At 40.5% G+C, this 21,855-nt stretch overlaps 1 protein-coding gene across 4 annotated transcripts in view; it reads right to left on the reverse strand.

Annotated features, from left to right (window-relative positions):
• VPS41 (VPS41 subunit of HOPS complex) overlaps nucleotides 1–21,855 on the reverse strand; it is a 169,802-nt gene that overhangs the window by 85,274 nt on the left and 62,673 nt on the right. For all 4 annotated transcript variants that reach the window (XM_050937689.1, XM_050937690.1, XM_050937688.1 and 1 more), the window contains 2 exons: nucleotides 16,718–16,780; nucleotides 15,843–15,908 (listed from right to left, as the gene is read on the reverse strand). In XM_050937689.1, the coding sequence (XP_050793646.1) occupies nucleotides 15,843–15,908; nucleotides 16,718–16,780 (129 nt within the window). The remainder of the gene's footprint in view (nucleotides 1–15,842; nucleotides 15,909–16,717; nucleotides 16,781–21,855) is intronic.

A 21,855-nucleotide genomic window follows, 5' to 3' on the forward strand; every position in this document is an offset into this window, starting at 1 on the left:
ATGACAAGAGAATTTTAATATAAGGAACTCAGAAATTGCTCCTATTGGTGGCTATATAAAATTGGAAATGTTTTTGCTAATTTACATTATATTAAAGAAAGGCTTGATAGGAAAAAAAAATAAAGTTATTTTTCAAGTTTTTTTTAATTCTTTTAAGTTAAAGTACTTCAAGTGTGTGATATTTATTTAACTAGACAAAAGTGTTGACTTTATTATTCATACCAGTATTAAAAGTGGCTACATTTATATTGAACAATATTGATTCCAAACTGAACCCATTTCTCTTTGTGAACAGATTGTGATCATTGAAAATATTTTGTTATTCATAAGTATTCATTGAGTTCCCTTGGAAGAACACTTTTAAACCTTCTCTCTATTATATGTGGTTTTGTTAAGGCTCCCACAGTGTGACAAACTTTTAAGATTAGAGAATTATGAACAATCAGCAGTAAACTTGTGTACTTTTGGTACAAGTTTTCAAGTGTTTATTCATTCACGGTAAATTCCTGGCACTTTCAGAATGTATCGTCTTTAAAATACAAGCTGCTGAATAAGAACAAACTGAATATATTTATAAAAATATGCACAAATCAGGGTTTAAGGACAGATACATCTCATTGTTTGGTCCTGTATGTTACCTATTGTTGGCCAAACACACTGGAAAAAAAGATGAGGTTTGTAACAAGGAATTACAGTAACTCCTCACTTAACGTTGTACTTATGTTTCTGAAAAATGCCACTAAGTGAAATGATGTTAAAAGAATCCAATTTCCCCATAAGAATGAATGTAAATGGGGGGGGGGTTAGGTTCCAGGGAAAATTTTTTGCCATATATTACAGTACTATAGTTGGGAGGTGCCCCCGCCTTACCCCACAGAGGCACAGTCCACTGGCACTGGAGACAATGAGGCAGGCAAGGATGCTGAAGGTGTTGTAGGCTAGGAGAAGCACGTTGTGCAGCAGCAGCGGCAGCTTCCCCTAGTGTGCAAGCACCAGGGGCGGGGGGCTCAACTCTTGGCCCATCCATGACACCACTTCCCCCAAGTCCCCACCTTTAACTTACCTCTTCTTCCCCTCCCTCCCCCTTTACTCCACATGCCGCGTCCTCGCTCCTCCCCACTCTCTCCCCGCCTCCTGCCCACAACAATCAGCTGGCTTGTCGCGTTCAGGAGGCAGAAGGGAGGCGCAAGGACACGGCGCGCAAGCTCCCCTGCCTCCTGAAAGCTGCAACCCAGCTGATTGCCGCAGGCTGGAGGCAGGGGAGGGACGGGGGAGGTGTGCCGCATCTTGGCTCCTCCCCCACTCCCTCCTGCTGGCAGCAATCAGCTGGCTTGCGACATTCAGGGGCCAGGAGGGACAGGGGAGGAGTGAGGACTCGGCGCACAGTCTCCTCCGCTCCCTCCCAACTCCTGCCCATGGCAATCAGGGGAGGGAGGGGGAAGGCAGTGACCCGCAGGGTCTGCCAGCGGGCAGGAGGCGCTGGGGGGGAGGGGCGTAGAGGAGCTGATGGGGGGTTGCCAGCCGTGGACAAAGCAGGCAGCCAAACAACATTATAGTGAAGCATTGCACAACTTTAAATGGAGCATGTTCTGTAATTAAGCAGGGACGTAAGATCGAAACAATGTTAAGTGAGAGGACGTTTAGTGGGGAGTTACCGTAAATTAAAACAACAGCAAAGAACTGATGGCCATTATAACAAATGATTTCCAGAGTTTCTGAGAACCCCTCAATTCCAAGCATCCAAGGGAACTGTGGGTGCCCAACACCTCTGAAAATTAAACTTAATACTTTAGAGAAATTTAAGATTTCCAGATTAAATGTGTCAAGTATCAGAGGGGTAGCGATAATTGTGATAATTTTTACTTACAAAAAAAAAGTGATAATTTTTGCTTACATTAATTCATTCAAATGGTGCTAAAAACTTTCCTCAATATAAATTTAGCAGAAAAAGTATTAATGATAGATTTGAAGTTCAACTAAATGCTATTTGAATGTCAACTATTTCCTAAACCATTATACAGAATAGGCAATGTTACATTATTTAGACCCACAATACACATCAACTTAGAATTATTATATTACGGTAGGCAATGCCTTTATGAATTCTTAATACCTATTTAAACCCACCTGCCTATAGTGAAGAATATTTTTGTGGGGAGAAAGGGGGAAGGAACATCTACATATTGCACCATGGAAAGCCTTTTTTGAAATCTCACCCCAAACACAACAGACAACCCCTGCCCTGAATAATTTATAGGCGTAAGCCCCAAACACTTACACATGTGCCTACCTTTGCGCACATTAATAGTTCTCCCATGAAATGCAAAACAAGTGTTTGCAGGATCAGATCCTACAAAGACAAAGGCCAGGAGAAAAGAAGAATTGCTATCCCCATTTTGCAGATGAAGAAACAAAGACCCTACTCGGGAAAACGTCCCCATCCAGGACAGCACTTACACATGTGCCCTGAGTTAAGCACATGCATATGGTGTTTTCCTGAACTGGGGCCAGAGATGAAGTGACTTGTTCCATGTCACGGAATCTGTAGCAGAGGAGGGAGTTGAATCCAGTCTCCTAAATCTCAAACCAGTGTCCTAATCTCAAACCAGTGTCCTAAATCTCAAACCAAGGTCATCCTTCCATTTCCAAAAGTACAACAGTAACTAATACTGGTGCCAACAGAAAGAACCCCTAATCTAGTGGCTTCAATAAGACAATATTCTTCTCTCAAAAATGTTATACTAATTTAACTGCAATAAAACTATACACCCTATTTTACTGACATTTAATAAAATCTCTCTCTCTTTTCCTCAAAATACAGCCACCTTGAGACTCACTGAACATGAATGTTCTACAAAGCATTTTAGGAGTTTGTAATCCATTCAGCATACTTCTCTTAAAAGCAGTTGTTAATTTATTTAGTTCATCTTCCACACAACTACAATATTGAATTGTCATTATCACAACACCAAAAACAATTTAAACTCAATGGGAGTTATGTAGAGAGAGAAAATAAGTTTCCTAGACAGGGTTTCCCCCGTCATCTCTCTTTTTGGTTGAGGAAGGTATTTTAGGGCTTTACTTCCCATAAATCCACTTTCTGGCAGCTAGCACTCTCAGTATTTATTTTTCAGCAGCAACAGCAGCAAAATCACTTCCTTGCATTTTCTACAATATCCTTCATTCATCTCTCTGTTTTGTACTGACAGATCTCTCTAGTTCTTTGTTAAAGTATAGCAGTGTTTAAGATGCATATCCCAACATCTCCTACTTGTATAATGTATCACAATATAATATGGCTGCAATAAAACAAGCAAGCTAAACCTTCTCTGACATCATCACATTGGGTACGGGACTTGACCCCTCTTTCCTCACCATTACAGAGAAGGGGTGTGCAAAGCTCTGCCACACTGGAGTTTTCTTGGTTTCACCACTTTGTTTCTTTTATGGTGTTTTAATGAAAGACTCCTCAGGATTTTTCTAAATGCTGAATAAGGATCCATATGCCCATATTCAATCACTGTGCTGCTAACTGTTGCAACAGTAGGAGAAGCCTGCTGAAATGTATTTATTGGTAGCTTTTTTGATGGGATGAGCAGAGGACTTTTTTATGTTAAAACTGAGTCAATGTAATTCAACTGGATTACTGAACACCATTCTGTGTATCTTGCACTATTAATACATCAGCCTTCTTGGAGAGAGCTCAGAACTCTTCTGTGGAGTGCAGCCACTAAAGAGAGTAGACTAGTGTTTTGACCTAATGGTGCCTGTCGTGCAATTAGCACTAATCCTAATTACATGTAATCCCGGTCTTTAAACTATGTATAGGAATCCTCAATCATCTGAATAAAGATATCAAAAAGACTACAGCAACAGCATTGTCAATGGGATGAAATTTAAACTGATTTTTTTCCAGCTATCAAATACTATTTTCATAACAATTAAATGAAAAACACTTTTTCCACAAAAACCAAAAGTTTCAAAGGGAACAAATTGTTCTGTACAGCTAATTTATATATGCAAAATGTGGGATATTACCAGTATCTATCACATAAAAATAACATGTTCAACTTATGTAGTTATTTCTTCTTGAACATATTGAAGAGTTTTACAAACATTTGCACATTATATTTGACACTCCTGCAGTGGATGTAGGGAAGCAGCACAGCCATTTTATTTCAGTATCAAATAAGAGAGGTTAAGTGACAAACCCAAGGTACGAACACACATTAATAACCCAACCTAATACTGTACACTAAGATTTATATTTAACAAGGAACCCAGAATCAGTGAATGTTATATATGTATAGTACAAATAAACATTCTTGTTATAAATGGCAATGAGCTGGGTGGATTCAAAGAAGTCAGCAGAGGCTGTGGACAATAAACAGAGGGCTGTTTCTCCCAAATAATCTGTAACTAACAACAACATAACTGTGAATAAATTCCATAGCTTCAAACCCAGGAGGATTGAGGGAGACTATTTCTACTGCATTAAATCTTAATTGCTTTAATTGATGGATTCTACTTATCACCAGCACACAAACTGCCAACAGCACGATTTCACCTGAAAATCCAAACTTCTCATATTAAGTTAATTATCTTGTATAAATGCATGTGTATCTTTCTACACTTCATGTATTTTGATCCTTTATGTCTAGAATCTCAGGGACAGCTGTTAAATATTTTTATATACACACATACATGGATTAGAAATACAATTTACTTGCATACACTACACAAGTGAATTCTAATTCTCTCTCTCTCTCTCTCTCTCTCTCTCTCTCTGTGTGCCTGAAGATACATATTGTGTTGACTGGGGGGAAAAACCCAGCAAGTTACATATATATAATATCTGTTTACTAAGTGAAGAAGACATCACTACTATTAGAGCACTCATCTACTGAATATCATTACATATATCAAGTACATTCAAAAACATCCTACATCCTTGTGAGTAAGTCATAGTTAGAAATTACTTTGGCTTGGTGAATGCTTCAGCCTGTACCCTGTTTAAGGTAAATTAGCCAGTGCCTGGACACAGATTGCTATAGTATCTGCTCTTACTTCACTTAAACTGGACCCCTCAGTATTTACTGACTGACATTTTACAGCTTACAAAGCAATCTGCCTTTCTTGTCTGGTACTCCTCTTCTACACAACAATGCAATGCCAAACAGCTGACTATCTGGTTTCTAAAAATGGACTATGCTGCAAACAGCATACTGACAATTTAATAATTTGTCAAAGTAGTCCAACCAGCTATTATGAAGTACATATTGTAGGGTTCAGAGGTAAAGGTCATCTGATCACTCAAAACGCAAAGTTAAACTGTATTTGCTGACACTAAAAAAAACAACAGACAATTAAAAATAAAAAAAATCTAAGACATTCTGTGGCAGACCTGCTTTTAACATACAAATTTCACTGCCATGCTTGTAATAGCAGTTGCAGCTTTATGAGAAGAATGCTATTTTTCTTCCTGTTTGAGAATTGTTCAAGATCTCTATTCTATTTCTGTATTAGAGATTGCCATAAACTGGAAGTGAAACGGAATTAAGAATAACTTGTTTGCGATGTGTCAAGCAGTGGAGCCTATGAACGCTGCCCTGGAATTCTAGTACTGAAAAATTAGTTTGGGGGTTTAAACTAAGTGTTTGCCAAAATGCCAAAGACTTTTCGCTATTGTTATGGCATGCAAGATAAAGGATCTAGTGTTCAAACTTGGGAGCCTAAATTAGATGCTCTTTAAAAAAAAAATGCTTAGAAAATGTATTGGGGACATCCATGTTTGAAAATTATTCCTGGTATCTCCAGCCTCTCTAACAACAGAAATGTATGCCTAATTTTTTAAAAACTGACTAGCAATTTTGAGTACCCAACTTAAGACATCTTAAAGGGACATGATTTCCAGAAAGAAGTCGGCACTCTTAGCCTAAAAATTACACTCCTTTAAAAGGTGTTTCCTGTTGGGCGCCCAAAAATTGTGGCACTCAAAATCACTAGTCACTCTGAAAAATGTAAGCCCTAGAATTAAGTGATTGATTCCATGAGGTGATGAACACCCTTATCTCTTACTGTTTTCAACAGGCTTGTGCATCAGCTGGAATGTGCTAAGTGTCCACACCATCTAGTAAGATAGGCACACAAAATCTTAATTAACAAACATATACTGGATCAGTGTAGGTAACAGTGGAAAGCATCGGTAACTAATCAATATCCTGAAAAGTGCCTTCACTAATCACTTTTTGATATTGGTCAAAGCACAAAGTGTAAAGTCTCATCAACGGCTTTACCAAGAGGAAGAGGTCAGAAGAGCAGAGCAATTTAAAGTACTGTATCTTTGAACAAGAAATAAGTACCCAATAACATGATTTGGAACTTACATATCTTTCAATCTTTCTTCTCAGTTCATTTTGCCTCTAACACTCTGAATACGCGGGATACCTGTGTTGTTCACTTAACCAGTAGATTAGTAAACACCAGCATTCTAAGGGTTAAGTGAAGAATACCTTTATTTCAGCTTTACCACCCTCATTAGCTAGCTTGCACCCTGTTATTTGTAAAGATTAGACCCTTTTTTCCAGGCAGAAGTTTACTGTCTCCAATAGCACACTATTGGTCTTTTCCCCTTGCCTTGAAGCTCGACTGCCTGCTCTGGCCAGGCATGCCCTGTTATTTACAATATATTATTATTATTTCAGGGTCACCATCATTTGCCAAGTGCTCCATTCAAAACAGTACTGCACTTAATTGCAGAGTTAAGAGAGGACAATGTATTTAGTACCATACCTATCGCCTGTACTTGAGCTAATATCAGCACTTCCATAAAACATCTACACTTCTCAGGAGAAGAAAAAACATTCATTTCTAAAAACCTGTTCCTGGCTGACAATATGGGGCAATTATTTTATCCACATTTTCAAGAATTCTGCATTTCTTATTCAGATGAATAGGTTTAACATTGTAGGATCTATATATTACAATTTGTGTAAGTAACAGATTGGCTTTGCATTTTAATTTGACCACAGCACAATATTTTTTTCTTTTAAAAAATCTCTGATGTTATTAAGTTCAGTAGCTTTGTAGAGCTTGCACAACAAAAATAAAACTTATTTCAATGTCTAATCACTTTAATGGCTTCTAGAGGAGCCATTGTTGTTTACTAAGTACACTGGTGTTTTTAAGATATGCTCATCCACAGCACCACACAATGAGTCCCACAGGTTCTGAAGATCCACTCAGTGCTGGGATCAAGATTTTATAATTACATACCCTTAAACCCAGCACATTACTTAGGCTGTGGCAACACCTGCAGATGTAGAGTGCCGGGAGTTAAATCAGCCTTCGGAGACAGCAGCAGGGAAAGCGCTGCCATGTGTTCACACTGTTAGCTGCAAGGGTAGTGGCATGGCTACATTAGCAGCTATTGCAACGCCACAGAGAGCAGTGCATTGTGGTAGCTATCCTAGTGTGCAAGTGGATGCAGTGTGCTTTTCAAATGCGGGGGTGGAGTGTGACAGGGAGTCTGTTGTGTGTATGTAGAGGGAGAGACAATGTGTTTTGGGGGAGTGTCAGCATGCTGTTTTGTAAGTTCAGATAGTGGCAGTGGGAAGGTGAAACCCTGACATCAGCCCCCACCTCTCTTTCTCTCTCACACACACACACCTGCCTCGGCAGCAGCAGCATTCCACAGTAATGGTTTGCTTTGTGTCCTGGAGCAGACAAGCATGCCAGCTGTCAGAAACGGAGCTTTGAAAGGGGATATCTGTATGCCTGCAGCTAAGTTCAAAACAATGACCAGAGTGGCCACTTGACTTCAAGGGATTATGGGATGGTTCCGGAGGCCAATCACAGCGCAGTAATGTAACAGGTCATCCACACTGACACCCCGGCACTCCAGCCCTGGCACAGCAAGCTCTATGCTTCTAGTGGAGGTGGATTACCAGGAGTGCTCCAACTGCAGAGTCTAGGCGCTCTAAGTGCCTTGCTAGTGTGGACACCTCAGGAGTTAAGGTGCCTGGGGCTCATTTAATGCACTCTAACTTGCAAATGTAGCCAAGTCCTTAGATGTTTTTTCATGTCTATAATTTGCCCACAATATTCACATAATGGATTATAATAGCTCCTTGGACATTATGAGATATTATGCCATATCCTTTATGAAGGACTGATTTGTCTCAAAGCAAATAGCATTAAGGAGGAGGCAATTAATAAACATAGGCCCTGATTCAGCATATTAAGTGTAACACTAAAGCAGGTGCTAAACTTTAATATTAACAAAAAGGGATGGAATTAAATGCATATTTAAGTGCTTTCGAGAATAGGGGCCACAAACTCTACTAAAATAGTGGACAGTGGATAGACCAATGGAAGCAAAAAAATTCAAGGAAAAACCAAACAAAATGATTACATATTTGTTCATTAACTGTTGTTCTTCAAGATATGTTGCATATGTCCATTCTACTTCAGGTGTGTGCATGCCAGAGGACCAAAACCAGAGGTCTTTTTCTCATAGCAGTATCCATCAGGACTAGGAGTGGCTCTATGTTTTTTGCCACCCCAAGCATGGCAGTCAGGCAGCCTTCGGCGGCAAGCCTGTGGGAGGTCCGCTGGTCACGCGGATTCAACGCAATTTGTGCAGGTGATCTGCTGGTTCCGCGCCTTCGGCGTACCCGCTGCCGAACTGCCGCTGAAGCCGCGGGACTGACGGACCTCCCGCAGCCGTGCCACTGAAGGCTGCCTGACTGCCGCCCTCACAGCGACCACAGGCCGGCCCTGGCGGCTTGCCGCCCCAGGCAGACGCTTGCTGCGCTGCTGCCTAGAACTGCCCCGATCAGGACAGCACATGCACCATGTTCACATTTGCACTGCTAGCTGAGGGTATAAAGGGGTGGAGCCACCTTGACCCTGCCCTCCATTTCCTTCACACCCAAAGCCTGTATTTCTTGAGACTCCAGTATAGAGGAGACGGAGTGTGGGCCATGGAGGGGTCAAGCAACATCTTGTAGCACAACCATTATCGAACAGTTATGTAACTTTTTTCTTTGAGTATTTGCACATGTCCATTCCATATCAAGTGACTCTCAAGCAGTTCAACATTGAGGAAGGTATCAGAGTCTACATAAACAAGGACCACTTTCCCAAATCTAGCATCATTCCTTGAGGCCTGGGACAAAACATAATGAGCGTTGAAGGTCTGAACAAAGAAACACGTCACAGCTCTGCAAATGTCACTAAGGAGTATGTGACCTAAGAAAGCAGTCAAGGCTGCTTGTGCTCTTGTAGAGTATGCTAAAACTCTTTGAGGAAGTGGAACCGTAGCAAGATAACACAGATGGATATAGGAAGGGATCCAGGAGAGCCTCTGCAAAGCGATTGGTTGTCCTTTTATCCTACCAGCAAAAGAGACAAATAACTGTGAAGACACTTGAAACTGCTCAATCCTGACCTGTTAAAAGGCTAATGCCCTCTGGACATTCAACTTATGGCATTTTTATGAGTGAGGTTTCAGAAAAAAAGGTTAATAACTATATAGGCTGATTTGGATGAAAAGTCAAACACTACTTTAGTGAGAAATGTAGGGTGTGGACACAAACTAACTGTTTTTATTTTAAAAAAAATGTATTTGCATTTAAAGCTGGAAGTTCTGCTGCTTCTGGCCAAAGTAATAGCCACTGGGAATGCCACCTTCTTTGAGACAAGAAAAATGGTACACGTAGATAAAAACTTAAAAAGAGGGGGCCCTACTAAAACCCCAGTACCAAATTTAGATCCCATGATGATGTGGGGTCTTTTATAGGAAGGAAGAGCCTGTCCAATCCTTTTAAGGATCTAACAGTCATAGGACTCAAAAAAACATACCTTCCTTCCATAGGAGGATGAAATGCTGAGAAAGTTGCCAAATAAACTCTCAGAGAACTGGCAGAGTTCTTCTTTCCGTTGCATGAAGCAGGTAAAACAGAATACACTGTATGGGATCCTGTGAAGGAGAGGTACTTTTGTATTGCGACCACAGAGAACCTCCTCCATTTTCTAAGTTAAGTGCTCATGCTAGTTAAGAGAACATTCTGAACTTCAAGGAAACAGTATACTGGGGAGTTAGCCACTGAGCAACCAGAAGTCAGTTGTAGGCTGAGAAGGCTGGAATGCAGAGTCTGCCCATGGTGCAGCAAAACTATGTCTAAGACCTAAAGAACAGTTAAGGATTTTCAAAGTGAGACTCTCAAGTGTTTGGCGAACCAATGCCATTGAGGCCAGCCTGGTGCTATAAAGATTAGAATGTGTGATCCTGTCTGTGTTTCCATATAAAATTCTTGCTACCAAGAGAATGGGGGGAAAGCAAATAGAAGTTTCCCCCTCCAGGAGACTAAAAAGACATTTGTTAATGACCTCAGGCTGTTACCTAATCTCAAACTGAAGAGGCAGCCTGCTCTGTTGGGAGGTGAACAGGTCTATTTCTGGCATTCCCCAGAATCTCTGCTGAATGTTCTGCTCAGACGATCTGCAGACTGTTTTGGACCTCTGGGAAGCAAGCATAATTGCATTCTTAATGCAGAAAGTCCAAAGGTTCAATGCCTCTTGGCAAAAGGTTTTGATTTGTCGCCTCCCTGCTTGTTCAAATTGAACACAGTAGCAGTGGTGTCCATGATTACTCTACATTACAGTACAACTTCTGATGGGGGGAAGAAAAATCTGACAGGCCAAGTGAACAGCTCCAAGTTCTCAAACACTCATATGGAGAAAGATTCTGATCTGACCAGACTCTCTGAGTCTGGAGGTTCCCTAAGTGAGATGGGAGATGAAGCATCTGTGATGTCCTGGAGGGCACAGATGGGGCAAAGAGAACCCCTCTGCTTACACTGGCAGGGTCTAGTCATCATTCCAGCGATGACAAAACACTTACTGGTGTGCAGCAAAGAGTCCTGTGGCACCTTATAGACTAACAGACATATTAGAGCATGGGCTTTCATGGGTGAATACCCACTTCGTTACTGGCATGGAAAGTCAACATCTCTGCTGGATTATGAGGGTAGTGATAGAACAACTTCAACCACCTCTGCATAACTTTGAGGTGAGATCTTGCATGTTGAAGCACATATGTACAAGCTGCCATGTTGTCTAGAAGTCTCAGGTAATTCCTTGCTGCTGTATGGGGACAACCCTTCAAGTCCCTGTACAGGTTGACTATCACCCAAAACCTGGCCTCAGTGAAATATACTCTCGCTGTGATAGTCGAGAACTGCTCCTTGTTGATCAACAGCCCTAAGATGCACTACAATCACTGCCATGCACTTTGTGAAGACTCAAGGTGCTGACGAGAGGTTGAAGGTGAGGACCATAAACTGCTAATGAACAGCTGCTATAACAAAAACCACCTGCGACTCTGGTGAATAGCCACACAGAAACAGGCAACCTTTAAAGCAGAGGGCAGAGAACCAGTCACTGGGGTCTAAGAATGGGATAACAGATTCTAGTATAACCACACAAAACTATCTTTTTTATGTATTTGTTGGGGGTTTGCAGGTTTAAATTAGGTCTGAGGCTTCCCTTGGACTTTGGAATGAGAAAATAAACTGGAACCGAATCCATTTCCCTGATGTTGAGGAGGTGCTTCCTCTGTGGCCACTAACAGTATCAGAGACTGAACTTCTTGAATTGGAACACTCTCTTGAGAATTATCTCTGAAAAAGGATGTGGGTGGTGAATGGGTGGTGAGAACAGAGGTAAATTGCAAGATACATGCCAGTTCCACCACACTTAGAACTCACTAGTCTGTTGTAATGCGAGTCCAAGCACTTACGAAGCGGAACAACCTACTCCCAAAGGGAAGGGAAAATCAGAGTGAGCGGTATGCTGGTCTCAACTAAGGAATCAAATAGACTGTTTCAGTGCTACAGACTGTTTGTAGGTAGCAAATGGCAGAGGAGAAGGTGATTGAGTCATATGGCCTAGATAGGTCCAGGAAAGCTATCTATTCTATCCTGCAAGATAAGCTGGACTAGAGTGTATATGCCTGAAGACTTTAACGTTGCTGTAGAATCTTTAAGAGAATGAAGAACCTCATCTGTCTTTGAAAATAATTTTGGGCCTTCAAACGACAAATCCTCCTTTGTCTATTATGTTGTACGTTGGTTAGAATGACAGATGATTATAGCTAAGGAGAACCTACCTGGAGCTGGCTTAGTTTTGAACCTGGTATCCATCTTCTTGTCTGATTCTGTCAGGGACTTAGCCCTCAGACAAGAGAGCCTCTTCTTGTTAGAAGCATTCGACTTCTGCTGCTGCTTGTGCGGTAATGGAGACAGAGAATCATACCTTCTCAACAACACAGAGATGACACCAAACCTGGCGTATGCTCAGAGCTGGAGTACACTCTGAATCCCTGTGTACCAACAATTAGGTGCCAAGGATGGGCACCAAGCTGCCTTCATTAGGATGTGTTAATCAAACGTCCCTCCACTTTTTAATCCTAGTCTTAACTCCCTCCTACAGATAGGGCACTTATGTCTCACATGTTCTTCTCCAGACACAAACCAGCGGGAGTAAGGATCACTGACAGGCACAGGTTTGTTACATTCAGAACAGAGCTTAAAACCCATGTTCTTAGGCATGCCCCAGATCAAGCTTAAAGCTCAAAAAAAAAAAATGAAACAAAAATGTTCCTAAAATGAGTACCACTAATTACAACAATAAAATCTAGAAACATTTTATCTAACGGCAAAATGTGAAAGAGTACAACAAGGACAAATGCTCCAACTATCGACCGCAGGTGGTGAGAAGGAACTGAGGGTGTTCAGGGCAATTCACCTGTTTATGCCCTTGGCTAGCAGCATGGCCAACCACAGGGCACACACTCTGCCCCACTGGTACGATTATGGGAAAAAGATCTCTGGCTCTGCCACACTGGCTTGCAGACACCTTTAAATAGAAGGGACATGTGCAAACATTCAAAAGGTAAACATCCTTCACTCTTTCTGAAATGACTATATGAATAATCAGGCTTGGCAGAATTAAATTTTTAGGATTTTATCATTTATAATATCAGGCATGTTTGTATTTTTATCTATTTAAGTTTTCAAAGCTGTGCAATATTATGGGTTTTAAGCATTTTTTCTATTTTTTTCTATTTTCATCTATTTAAATTTTCACAGTTGAGGGAAATGATGAGGGTTCAGTCGATGGGTAGGGGGTCAAACAATTATTTAATGACAGCAGACACTGAGATTCAAAAAGTTAAAACTTTATAACCATTAACACACAAATTGTCAAAATCATATGTCAAAATATAAAAAATACATGGCCTGAAATCAAAATCTAATAGGTTCTCAACCATCATTTTTCTTACTTTGCCTTCCTGTAAATTTCAATTCTCTACGGAAATATTTTCGGTTTGCATGTGTATGGTGAAAACAACATTTATCAACATTTACTGATACAAATCTAATCCTTTCAAGCCTATGTATAATGTAACTAGAAGAGAATGAAAAAAAGTGGGAGTACTCCATGCAAAGTCTTTCTTCAACAGCTGCCTCTCTGCTCAAATGATCAGTAGTGAAAGAGTTAAAGATGTTAGCATATAAACTATTATTAGGTACCAAAGTTAAAATTCTGCAGGGATGGGTGGGGGTATTTCATGATTTTCAAAGCTATTATTTCTATACGCTACTCAACAGATAACACCGCAGTTGGTCATACTGAAATGGTTTTCTTCACATCTGAAAGGCTACATTTGGGGGTTGGGGTAAACGAAAGGTTCTGCCGAAACTAATGGGACTACTCTAATAGTGTTGGTATTGCATGCCATCTCTGCTCTAACCCGAACCTGCAATAGATTAAGATCCAATTGTGTAGGGCCTGTATGTTCAGAGCTCATTACAGAGCCGGGTATGATTTTGCAAAGACTGCATTTTTTGTGTTGGGCCACAATCTTAAATTTAATTACAGGGTTTTAAAAATAAATATATATATTAATAGACTAAAATTAAAAATTTCTAGGGCTTTTTTTTATTACTATAAATGTTAAATATAATATGCTAAGATGTCAGTTAAAGTTTTTCTGAAGAGGAAAGTTTTTTCTCAGCAAAAAATTAATAGGAAGAGGGGGAAAATGGGCGTGCATTAGGAATCAGTATACCATTTCCCAGAGGGCAGAATAAAAAACAGCCTGTCAAGTAATCAAAGATAACCAAAGAGATGTGTTAAATCCGTGATGTTTTTTTCCGTTCGGGATCAGGTGAATCCAAGTTATTTTACTACCTGACAGAGCTTCCTCATTTCTATGAATTCCCAGTTTCTCTCTCCACATCACCATTAGCACCACTCAAATGCTTGGCAACTTGGTTGTTGGGAGAGACATCCAGTGATGTGCACTATCTAAAGCAGTGGTCTCTAAATTGTGGGTTGTGACCCATCAGTGGGTCACATGAAGGTTCCAAATGGTTTGTGGGCCCAGTGTGGACAGGAGGCCTGGAGGAGGAGGGGAGAGGGAAGAAAAGGTTGGAGACCAAGCCCACTCACACACCCACCACGCTGGGCTGGGCCTGGCTCCCTACTCTGGGCTGCAGCGCCATTCACTTGAACTTGGCCTGAAGGGACAGCCAGGCCAAACCTGGGTGATGCTATGACCCCTTGCGCCAAGCTGCAATGCCCTGATTGGGGAACCATGCCCAGCCCTGTGGAACAGGAGCTGCCGTTGCACACTAAATGCCGAGGGAGCTCATTCTCCAAGCCTTCCACACACCCTGCCTCCGCTCTGCACCAAGCTGGGATTTGGGTTGAAGTGCTAGGGTAGAGGGTGCTGTTTGGGAACCACAAATCTTAAAGCTGGCTTAACCATTGATATCACAGCTATTTTATTTTAAATAATGAGTAACAGTAATAAATTTTACTCCTGATGGAAAAGAGGTTATTAGCAGCACTAGAATTGCTGCGACATCTGGCAAGGCAGATAAAGTTTGATGAATCTAAAACTGTAAATGTTCATTTTTAATTCAAAAGAAAGGGTCACAATAAATGGCTACATGAACGTAACTAATCACCAAGTTGCACTGTTTTAATATTTTTTTCCTAAAATGTACACTGAATGATATAGGGTCAATTCTGGAACATACGGACAATGATGTTGGATGTCAAAATTACATTATTTGGTAGGTGAGGAATGAAACATCTTAGTATTAACTTTAGAAAGACCAAATTGCCTGGAACCAAGGGGTACAAAAAAGAGACAAAAAAGTCCATCCTTGACACACAAAGAAGTTTAAAACTAAGGGGCCTAAATTCTCTCTCACAACTGATTACGTACTCCATTAAAGCACAAAAATGAAAACCTAAGACAGACTTAAAGGACAAATGTATTATGACCCAGTTTGGCATACATTGTTTTTATTCATACAGGAAAGGAACAGAGCCAGAAAATAATATATACCACAGAAGATAACACTATGAGCCAAATTCTGTTTTCATGTCAAAGGGTTGAAGGTATGAAGAGAAATTGGCCCATGAAGTCCAATTATTCTCATCAACATTTTGTCAGAACACAAAACTATTTTTATTATTATTAGTCTTAGTCCTGGTTTTTAAATCATTCAAGTGTCCACATTTAAAAAAGAAGTGGTAATCTTTCCCTCTAAGGCTTAACCTTATGTATTTTTGTTTTGTTTTTTCTGGCAGAACGGATCAAGAGAAGGAAAAAATTGCTCCTCCCTTCTAGGTTTTCAAATCGATACATTTAGTAATTTTTTAAATATATTTATATATATTTATTTTAACAGAGGAATCCATAAATATAAGAGGAAGGGAAGAGAAGATGTAAAGTCATCTATAATATTGAGACAGCTTACCTTTTTTCCTCCGGTTACAAACTGTTTGCAGTGGGATCTTACAAACTGAGGGTGGACAGCAACAATCTTTAAAGGGGGAGAAAAAGTATAATTGCTGAAGTATTTGTTTCTCTGTTAAATTGCGACATTGATGCTGTATCAACTGTCACAGTATGCAACCTTCACTCATTATGGATTGTTACAGCTACACCTCTTTTACTAGGTAGAGAGATGAAAAATGGGTCTTTTTGCATTAAGATGCCATGGAAGCTCCCAACTGGCCAAAACTCAGTATTGTTGGAAAAATGTTATCATGGTTCTCTTCCATAAAACAAAATCTTACACCAAAAGAACTGCCCTCTTTCCCGCCAAGAAAAAGCCACCTGGCTCTTCACGCAACCCTGCTATTGCCGTTCTCTGAGGACAGCCAATCTGTCTATGATAAGAGGAGCATAACTGAGGTTTCCCCTTACTACAGAGGGCATCATCATTGGGACACCATCATCCACCACTTGAGCCCAGGATAGATTTAAGATCCTAATCAATTAAAAAATATTGACCTAGCACTTATCACAACCATTAAAATTTATAATCGCAGATCTACACAGAGAGGAATAGGTTAAGACAGGAAACTGAATCCTGACAATTTCCCCCTCACGCTTTGCTTTTTGTATTTTAAAAATGACAATACCACCCTAGACTGTACAAAATCTAGATCAGCTTTTCTCCAACCTAACCAGCTCAAAAGCTTTTGGAGTGGGACAGATGACTATTTTCTAGAGATTTAAACAACATTAAGGCAAAGAACTAGTATTTTTTAGCAAAAGAATCAGTGTGACCCTTATTTTATTAAAAGCACCAATAATGTAACTGTTAAGGATTAAATAAGTACTTACTTTAATAGGACAGTCAAATGTTTCATGAAATTCTTCTCCTGAATACAATCCAAATACCTGCACCTAAAGAGACAGTTAACATCAAATACTAATAATCAAATAATAATCACTCTGACAAACACTGAGAGGTGAATGAAAATGCTAATGCTTAACATGCTTATTAAAACAATGCAGTACACTTAACAATTCAGAATTATCTGAAACTTCCTTGGATTCCATTAAGGTCTCTTATGAAACTAAACAGTACCAGAGTGCTTCTTTGCAATTAGGTTTTACAAGAACCACAAGAAATAAGAGTTCTTTTTGCTTTAGGCTGATCACTGCCGTTAAAACAGATACTAATTTAATAGATATGAAAAGCATTCACATATTCTTAATAAAACTCAATGGAACATATATTAAAAGCTTTTCTTTTCTGAAAAGCTAAGTGCCTTTAAAAAAAAAAAAGTTAATACAGTTCAGCTTCAGAGATGCTTCTTAGAATCCTTCAAATCTTGAAAAATCTCCTCTGGACTATAAAGCAAAACTAGCATGAAATCTAAGGCCTAGTGTACACGATAGAGTTAGGTTGACATAAGGCAACTTACATCAACCTAACTCTGTAAGCGTCTACACTACAATGTTGCTGCCCACCACACCGACCTAATAACTCCACCTCTGCAAGAGGCATACCACTTAGGTCAATGTAGTTAGGTCAACACAGTGCCTGTGTAGACACTGCATTGCTTACATTGACTGCTGCGGCCTTTAACAGCCCGAGCTCTCAGCTCTGCCATCCTGGACAGCCCGGCTCTGGAGGTCATCCCGGGGCAACAGCTCCAATGGTCAATCCTGGGTGGCAGGGCTTTAGTGGACAGCTTGGGCTGTCAGCCCCCACAATGCCCCACTTAAGTTGGTGTAACCGCTCCTGGTGAGGACGCGCACCACCCGCAGGAGGAGGGTAGTGTGAACACGAATAACTGATTTAATTACTATGGTGGCTGTAGGTCAACCAAACTTAAGTGAACTGAATTGTGTAGTGTAGACATGCCCTAAACACCATAATTTTCATGGCCTTTCCTAAAAGCATCCAGCCATACTATGTTTTTTCTCCTTACACTTAGGAATTCCTTCTATGAAAAGGTCCCTCTACTCTTCTAGTGAGTTGAAGTAACTGTTGGCAAATGCTATTTAGTAGTCACCACTGCAGTTGCAACTATATACAATAAATGTTCTCCTTCAATCAGAGCCAAGCACACTACATACAGCTACAGCAAACAAAACTATATTCATGACAGTAAAGATGTTTAATAGGTTTTAAGAACAGAAAAATGTTTTCTTCTCTTTAAAGAATTGATGAGAATAATCGAAGCCATGAATGCAACAGAAATGATTTTTTGCAATGAAGATAGAAGATTTATCTTTCTGGTTTTTTATATCTAAATAATGTTGTCAATGATCATGTGAATGAAAGGTGAAAAATATTCCTGGAGAAATGTGGATAAAGACAACACAAAATGGAATGAATGGAAAAAGAAAACATTATCTTAAATTCTTGTAAGTGGCACTACCCCGGTCTAGCTAGAGAAAGAGGAGAAGGGTGCACGTGTACTTGGGGATACTTATTTCAGCTCTGTAGATCTGGGGCCAGAAGCTGTAACAGATTCTCCTCTCTGCTTCTAGCAAGCATCATACACACTTGAGATCCCCAAACATTTCAAGTGGAGGAATGAAGGAGATGCTCAGGACACATATGCCAATGACAGAATGAGTCTTGGAGCTCTCCAGTAAAAATATATTTACCAGTTTGTTCAAGAGATGCTCTTCTGGACCATGGCATTTTCTTACATACTGTTTGGGCTAATTAATTTAGTCCAAATTTATTTAGCTCAGGGTGTGGTTATCTTGTAAACAAGGAGGAAACAACAGTAATATTTAATAATCACTGTGTAGGCAAATGAGCAGCAACAGTGTACATACAGACTTGGACAACAGACACTAGTTTTCCAAGACCCACAACCTTCTCAACAGATTTTATTCTGCCTGTTCAAGGAAATGGACTCAATTTTTCCTCCCTTCTCCTTGGTCTCCTTCCCTTCCTCTGCCTGCATCTGATTGTTTTGTTTGTTCTGTTGAATCTGAGGTGCTATGCCAATTGCCCAAAGATACCCTCCCCACCCCCAAAATAACCTCCATCCCCAAAGATTATTGTAGGTATAGAGTCAATCTCAATTTGAATATCACCTATTCATCTCTACCAGTGGTCCCCAAACTGTCAGACATATCCCCTAGGGGGCATGGAGGAATGTTTGGGGGGTTGCACAGCAGGGCCCAGGCCAGCCCCTACAGGGGCAGGAGGGAGCGCCACCCAGTCCTGCTCTGCGCCCAGCCACAACCCATTCTGCCCCCATCCCAGCTCCTGCCCTAGCCTCAACTCCACTCTGCCCTCTTCTCCACCCCCAGGCCAGCTCTGCCCTCATTTCCTCTCTGTCCCTAGCTCTGCCTTCAGCCCAAGCTCCTCTGCCGAGGAAGACTTGGCTATGCAGTAATGGACTGAGGGTGCGTCAGTTGTGGACACATTCCGTTACATTCCCCCTCACCAGTAACAGGAAAAGTTTGGGCTCCACTGGTCTGTACAATTCACTGGCTGACTTCCATCATTGCAGACTTGTGGTGCTTCTCTCTGTCGCCAAATAATGTCCAAGCCTCCGGAGCAGTATCTTGGCCCCAGTTAGTATGTAAAACACTCTTTAAGGCTATGTTTGCACTACAAGTGAGGGGTGTGATTCCCTTGCTCGTGTACATATGCTTACGCTAGCTGTCATTAAGCTGGTGCAAGTATAAATAGCAGCATAGCCGCAGTACCACAGGTAGCAGAGCACAGGCACGGCTGAGCTGTGTCAAGTACAACCTCCTCTGAAATCGGTGGGTATGTACTCTGCATGGCTCAGCCATGCCTCTGCTGCTGCTGACTGTGCTATCACAGCTGTGCTGTTTATTTATATTCATGGTGTCTTGATGAGAGCTAGCTCGAGTGTGTGTACAGGAGCGGGGGAATCACAACTCTAGCTCTTAGTGTTGTCTCGTAGCATGAGTAGATATTCCTGGAGACATACTGAACTAAAGTTTCTTTGGCTCATCACTGGTGGCTGTCCAGCTTTATTCTAAAGATCTTGTTACTTTTTTCTGAATGATTCCTAAGGGGCAACTACAGTCATAAAAGACAAAAATGAAAAAGCCAGTGAGAGAATAAGAGGTTACAACAAGAGAATCTCTTACCCATCTGACAAAACAGCCTGTATATTTCTTTTAAAAAGAACCACAAACAACCATGCTTCTTAAATGAATTAAAACCGAATAACCAAAATTAACATCAGCAGTAGCTGCTAGAATTATAACTGCTCCAATAAATATGTAGCACTGTGTTGTCCATGCACACAGTGATACATGTTTTCAACATTTATATTCGTTCAAAATTTGGAAGTAAACTGGATCCAGGCAATTAAAGTGAAAATAACCCCACATTATAAAACGTATATTATGTTTACTCAGAGAACCTACAGATCAGTTTATTACTCCTTAATGTCTTTTATTCTACAAAGAGAAAGTGATTCTTCTCAAATTACAAAGCTACATTGGATTTATCTGGTTCTACCTTCTGTCTCCACTCAGTTTATCACATTTTTAGGTAGTCTAAAAAGCATCTCACACTGGGAAACCATTATGTTTCACAAATCCTCTGTATCTGATTTTATAGACACCCAGTATCTCTATATCTGATTTTACACTCACTTTCTGGGCCTTAAGTATCCCAATACATGGACCCTTATACTTAAATGGGTAAAAATGACTGGACTGACAATCCAGTGCTTCCAGATGTAGTTGTTCGGTTGGTTTATGTCTGGGTTTCAAGTTTGAGACTCTAGCTCTAGAATGCTCACTGATACCAGGTCAAGTGGGCCTGGAAATATTTCAATGCTCTCCCCTGACTTCTATGACTAACTCAGGGCCAGTGACCTTCCTCAGTCACAAAGGCTGGCCCAGTGCCAGGTTGAGGGTGGGAGAAGTAAAGAAGGAAAAATGGTGAAGAAAAATGAAGTATATAATTTAGAGAAATACAGAAGCAACAGAGCAGCTCATCTCAAAGTCTTCCTTCAGAAAATGAATCATACTCTTCGACTCTGTGCAGATTGACTCATGTCTGGGGAAAATACATTCCTCGCTTTATGCAAAGATCTTTACCAGGGACTGCCTATAAGACTATACCTGTTCATTAAATAATAAAGAACACTTGAGGCACTGTAGCTGGTTCAAAATCCACAGAGATTGTTCTTTGTTGCACTTTCTTTTATAGCTGAAGCGGATTCAACAGAATCAGATTTTTTGATAAATATGTTTATTGACTTTATCATCTGCATATATGTTTTGTACCTACACAATTAGCAGTCAGGAAGAGGTGGCACTCTGTAAGTACTTTCTAGCCAGGTCTCCTGTAAAGGTTGGTGCTATGGGAAACTAGCTGAAGCTTGACTGACTCAGGAAACTAAGATTCAGGAAAACTAAGATGAATTTCCAGTTCTGCTACAGACTTCCTATGTGTCCTTGGGCAAGTCACTTTATCTCTCTGCGTCTCAGTTCCCCATATGTGAAATAGAGAAAACAATGATAAAAATTATTGTTAATTGTTATTGGGATAGAGCATAGGAGCCCCAAATGGACCAGGCTTCCATTATGACAAGCATTGTACAAACAAGTAACAAAAAGAAACTCCTTGCCTCAAAAAGCTTATTAAGTAAAAGACAAGACAGACATCCCTTTCTCTGTCTTGTCTACTTAGCTATGATCCTGTAAAAGCTGTAAAATTTTGCACAGTGATAGTAGTCCCATTGAAGTCAATGAAACAACTCAGTGTGTAAAGTTAAGCATGTGTATAAGCCTTTGTAGGATCAGAAACTTGGATAGCAAAGCCTTCTGGGGAGGCACTATTTTCTGCTACGTGTATGAACACCACCTAACTTTGGTTGAGGATTCTAAAAGCTAATGTCATAAAAATAAAATATTAATAGTAGCTGTATTTTCCATACTGCCCCACTGCTGAGGGACAAGAGTAGTGTTAAGTAAAATTGTGAAAAAGAGGCAAAGCAAGTTGCATAGATTGT

The sequence above is a fragment of the Gopherus flavomarginatus genome, chromosome 2, assembly GCF_025201925.1.
Source record: "Gopherus flavomarginatus isolate rGopFla2 chromosome 2, rGopFla2.mat.asm, whole genome shotgun sequence".
NCBI lineage: Eukaryota > Metazoa > Chordata > Testudines > Testudinidae > Gopherus > Gopherus flavomarginatus.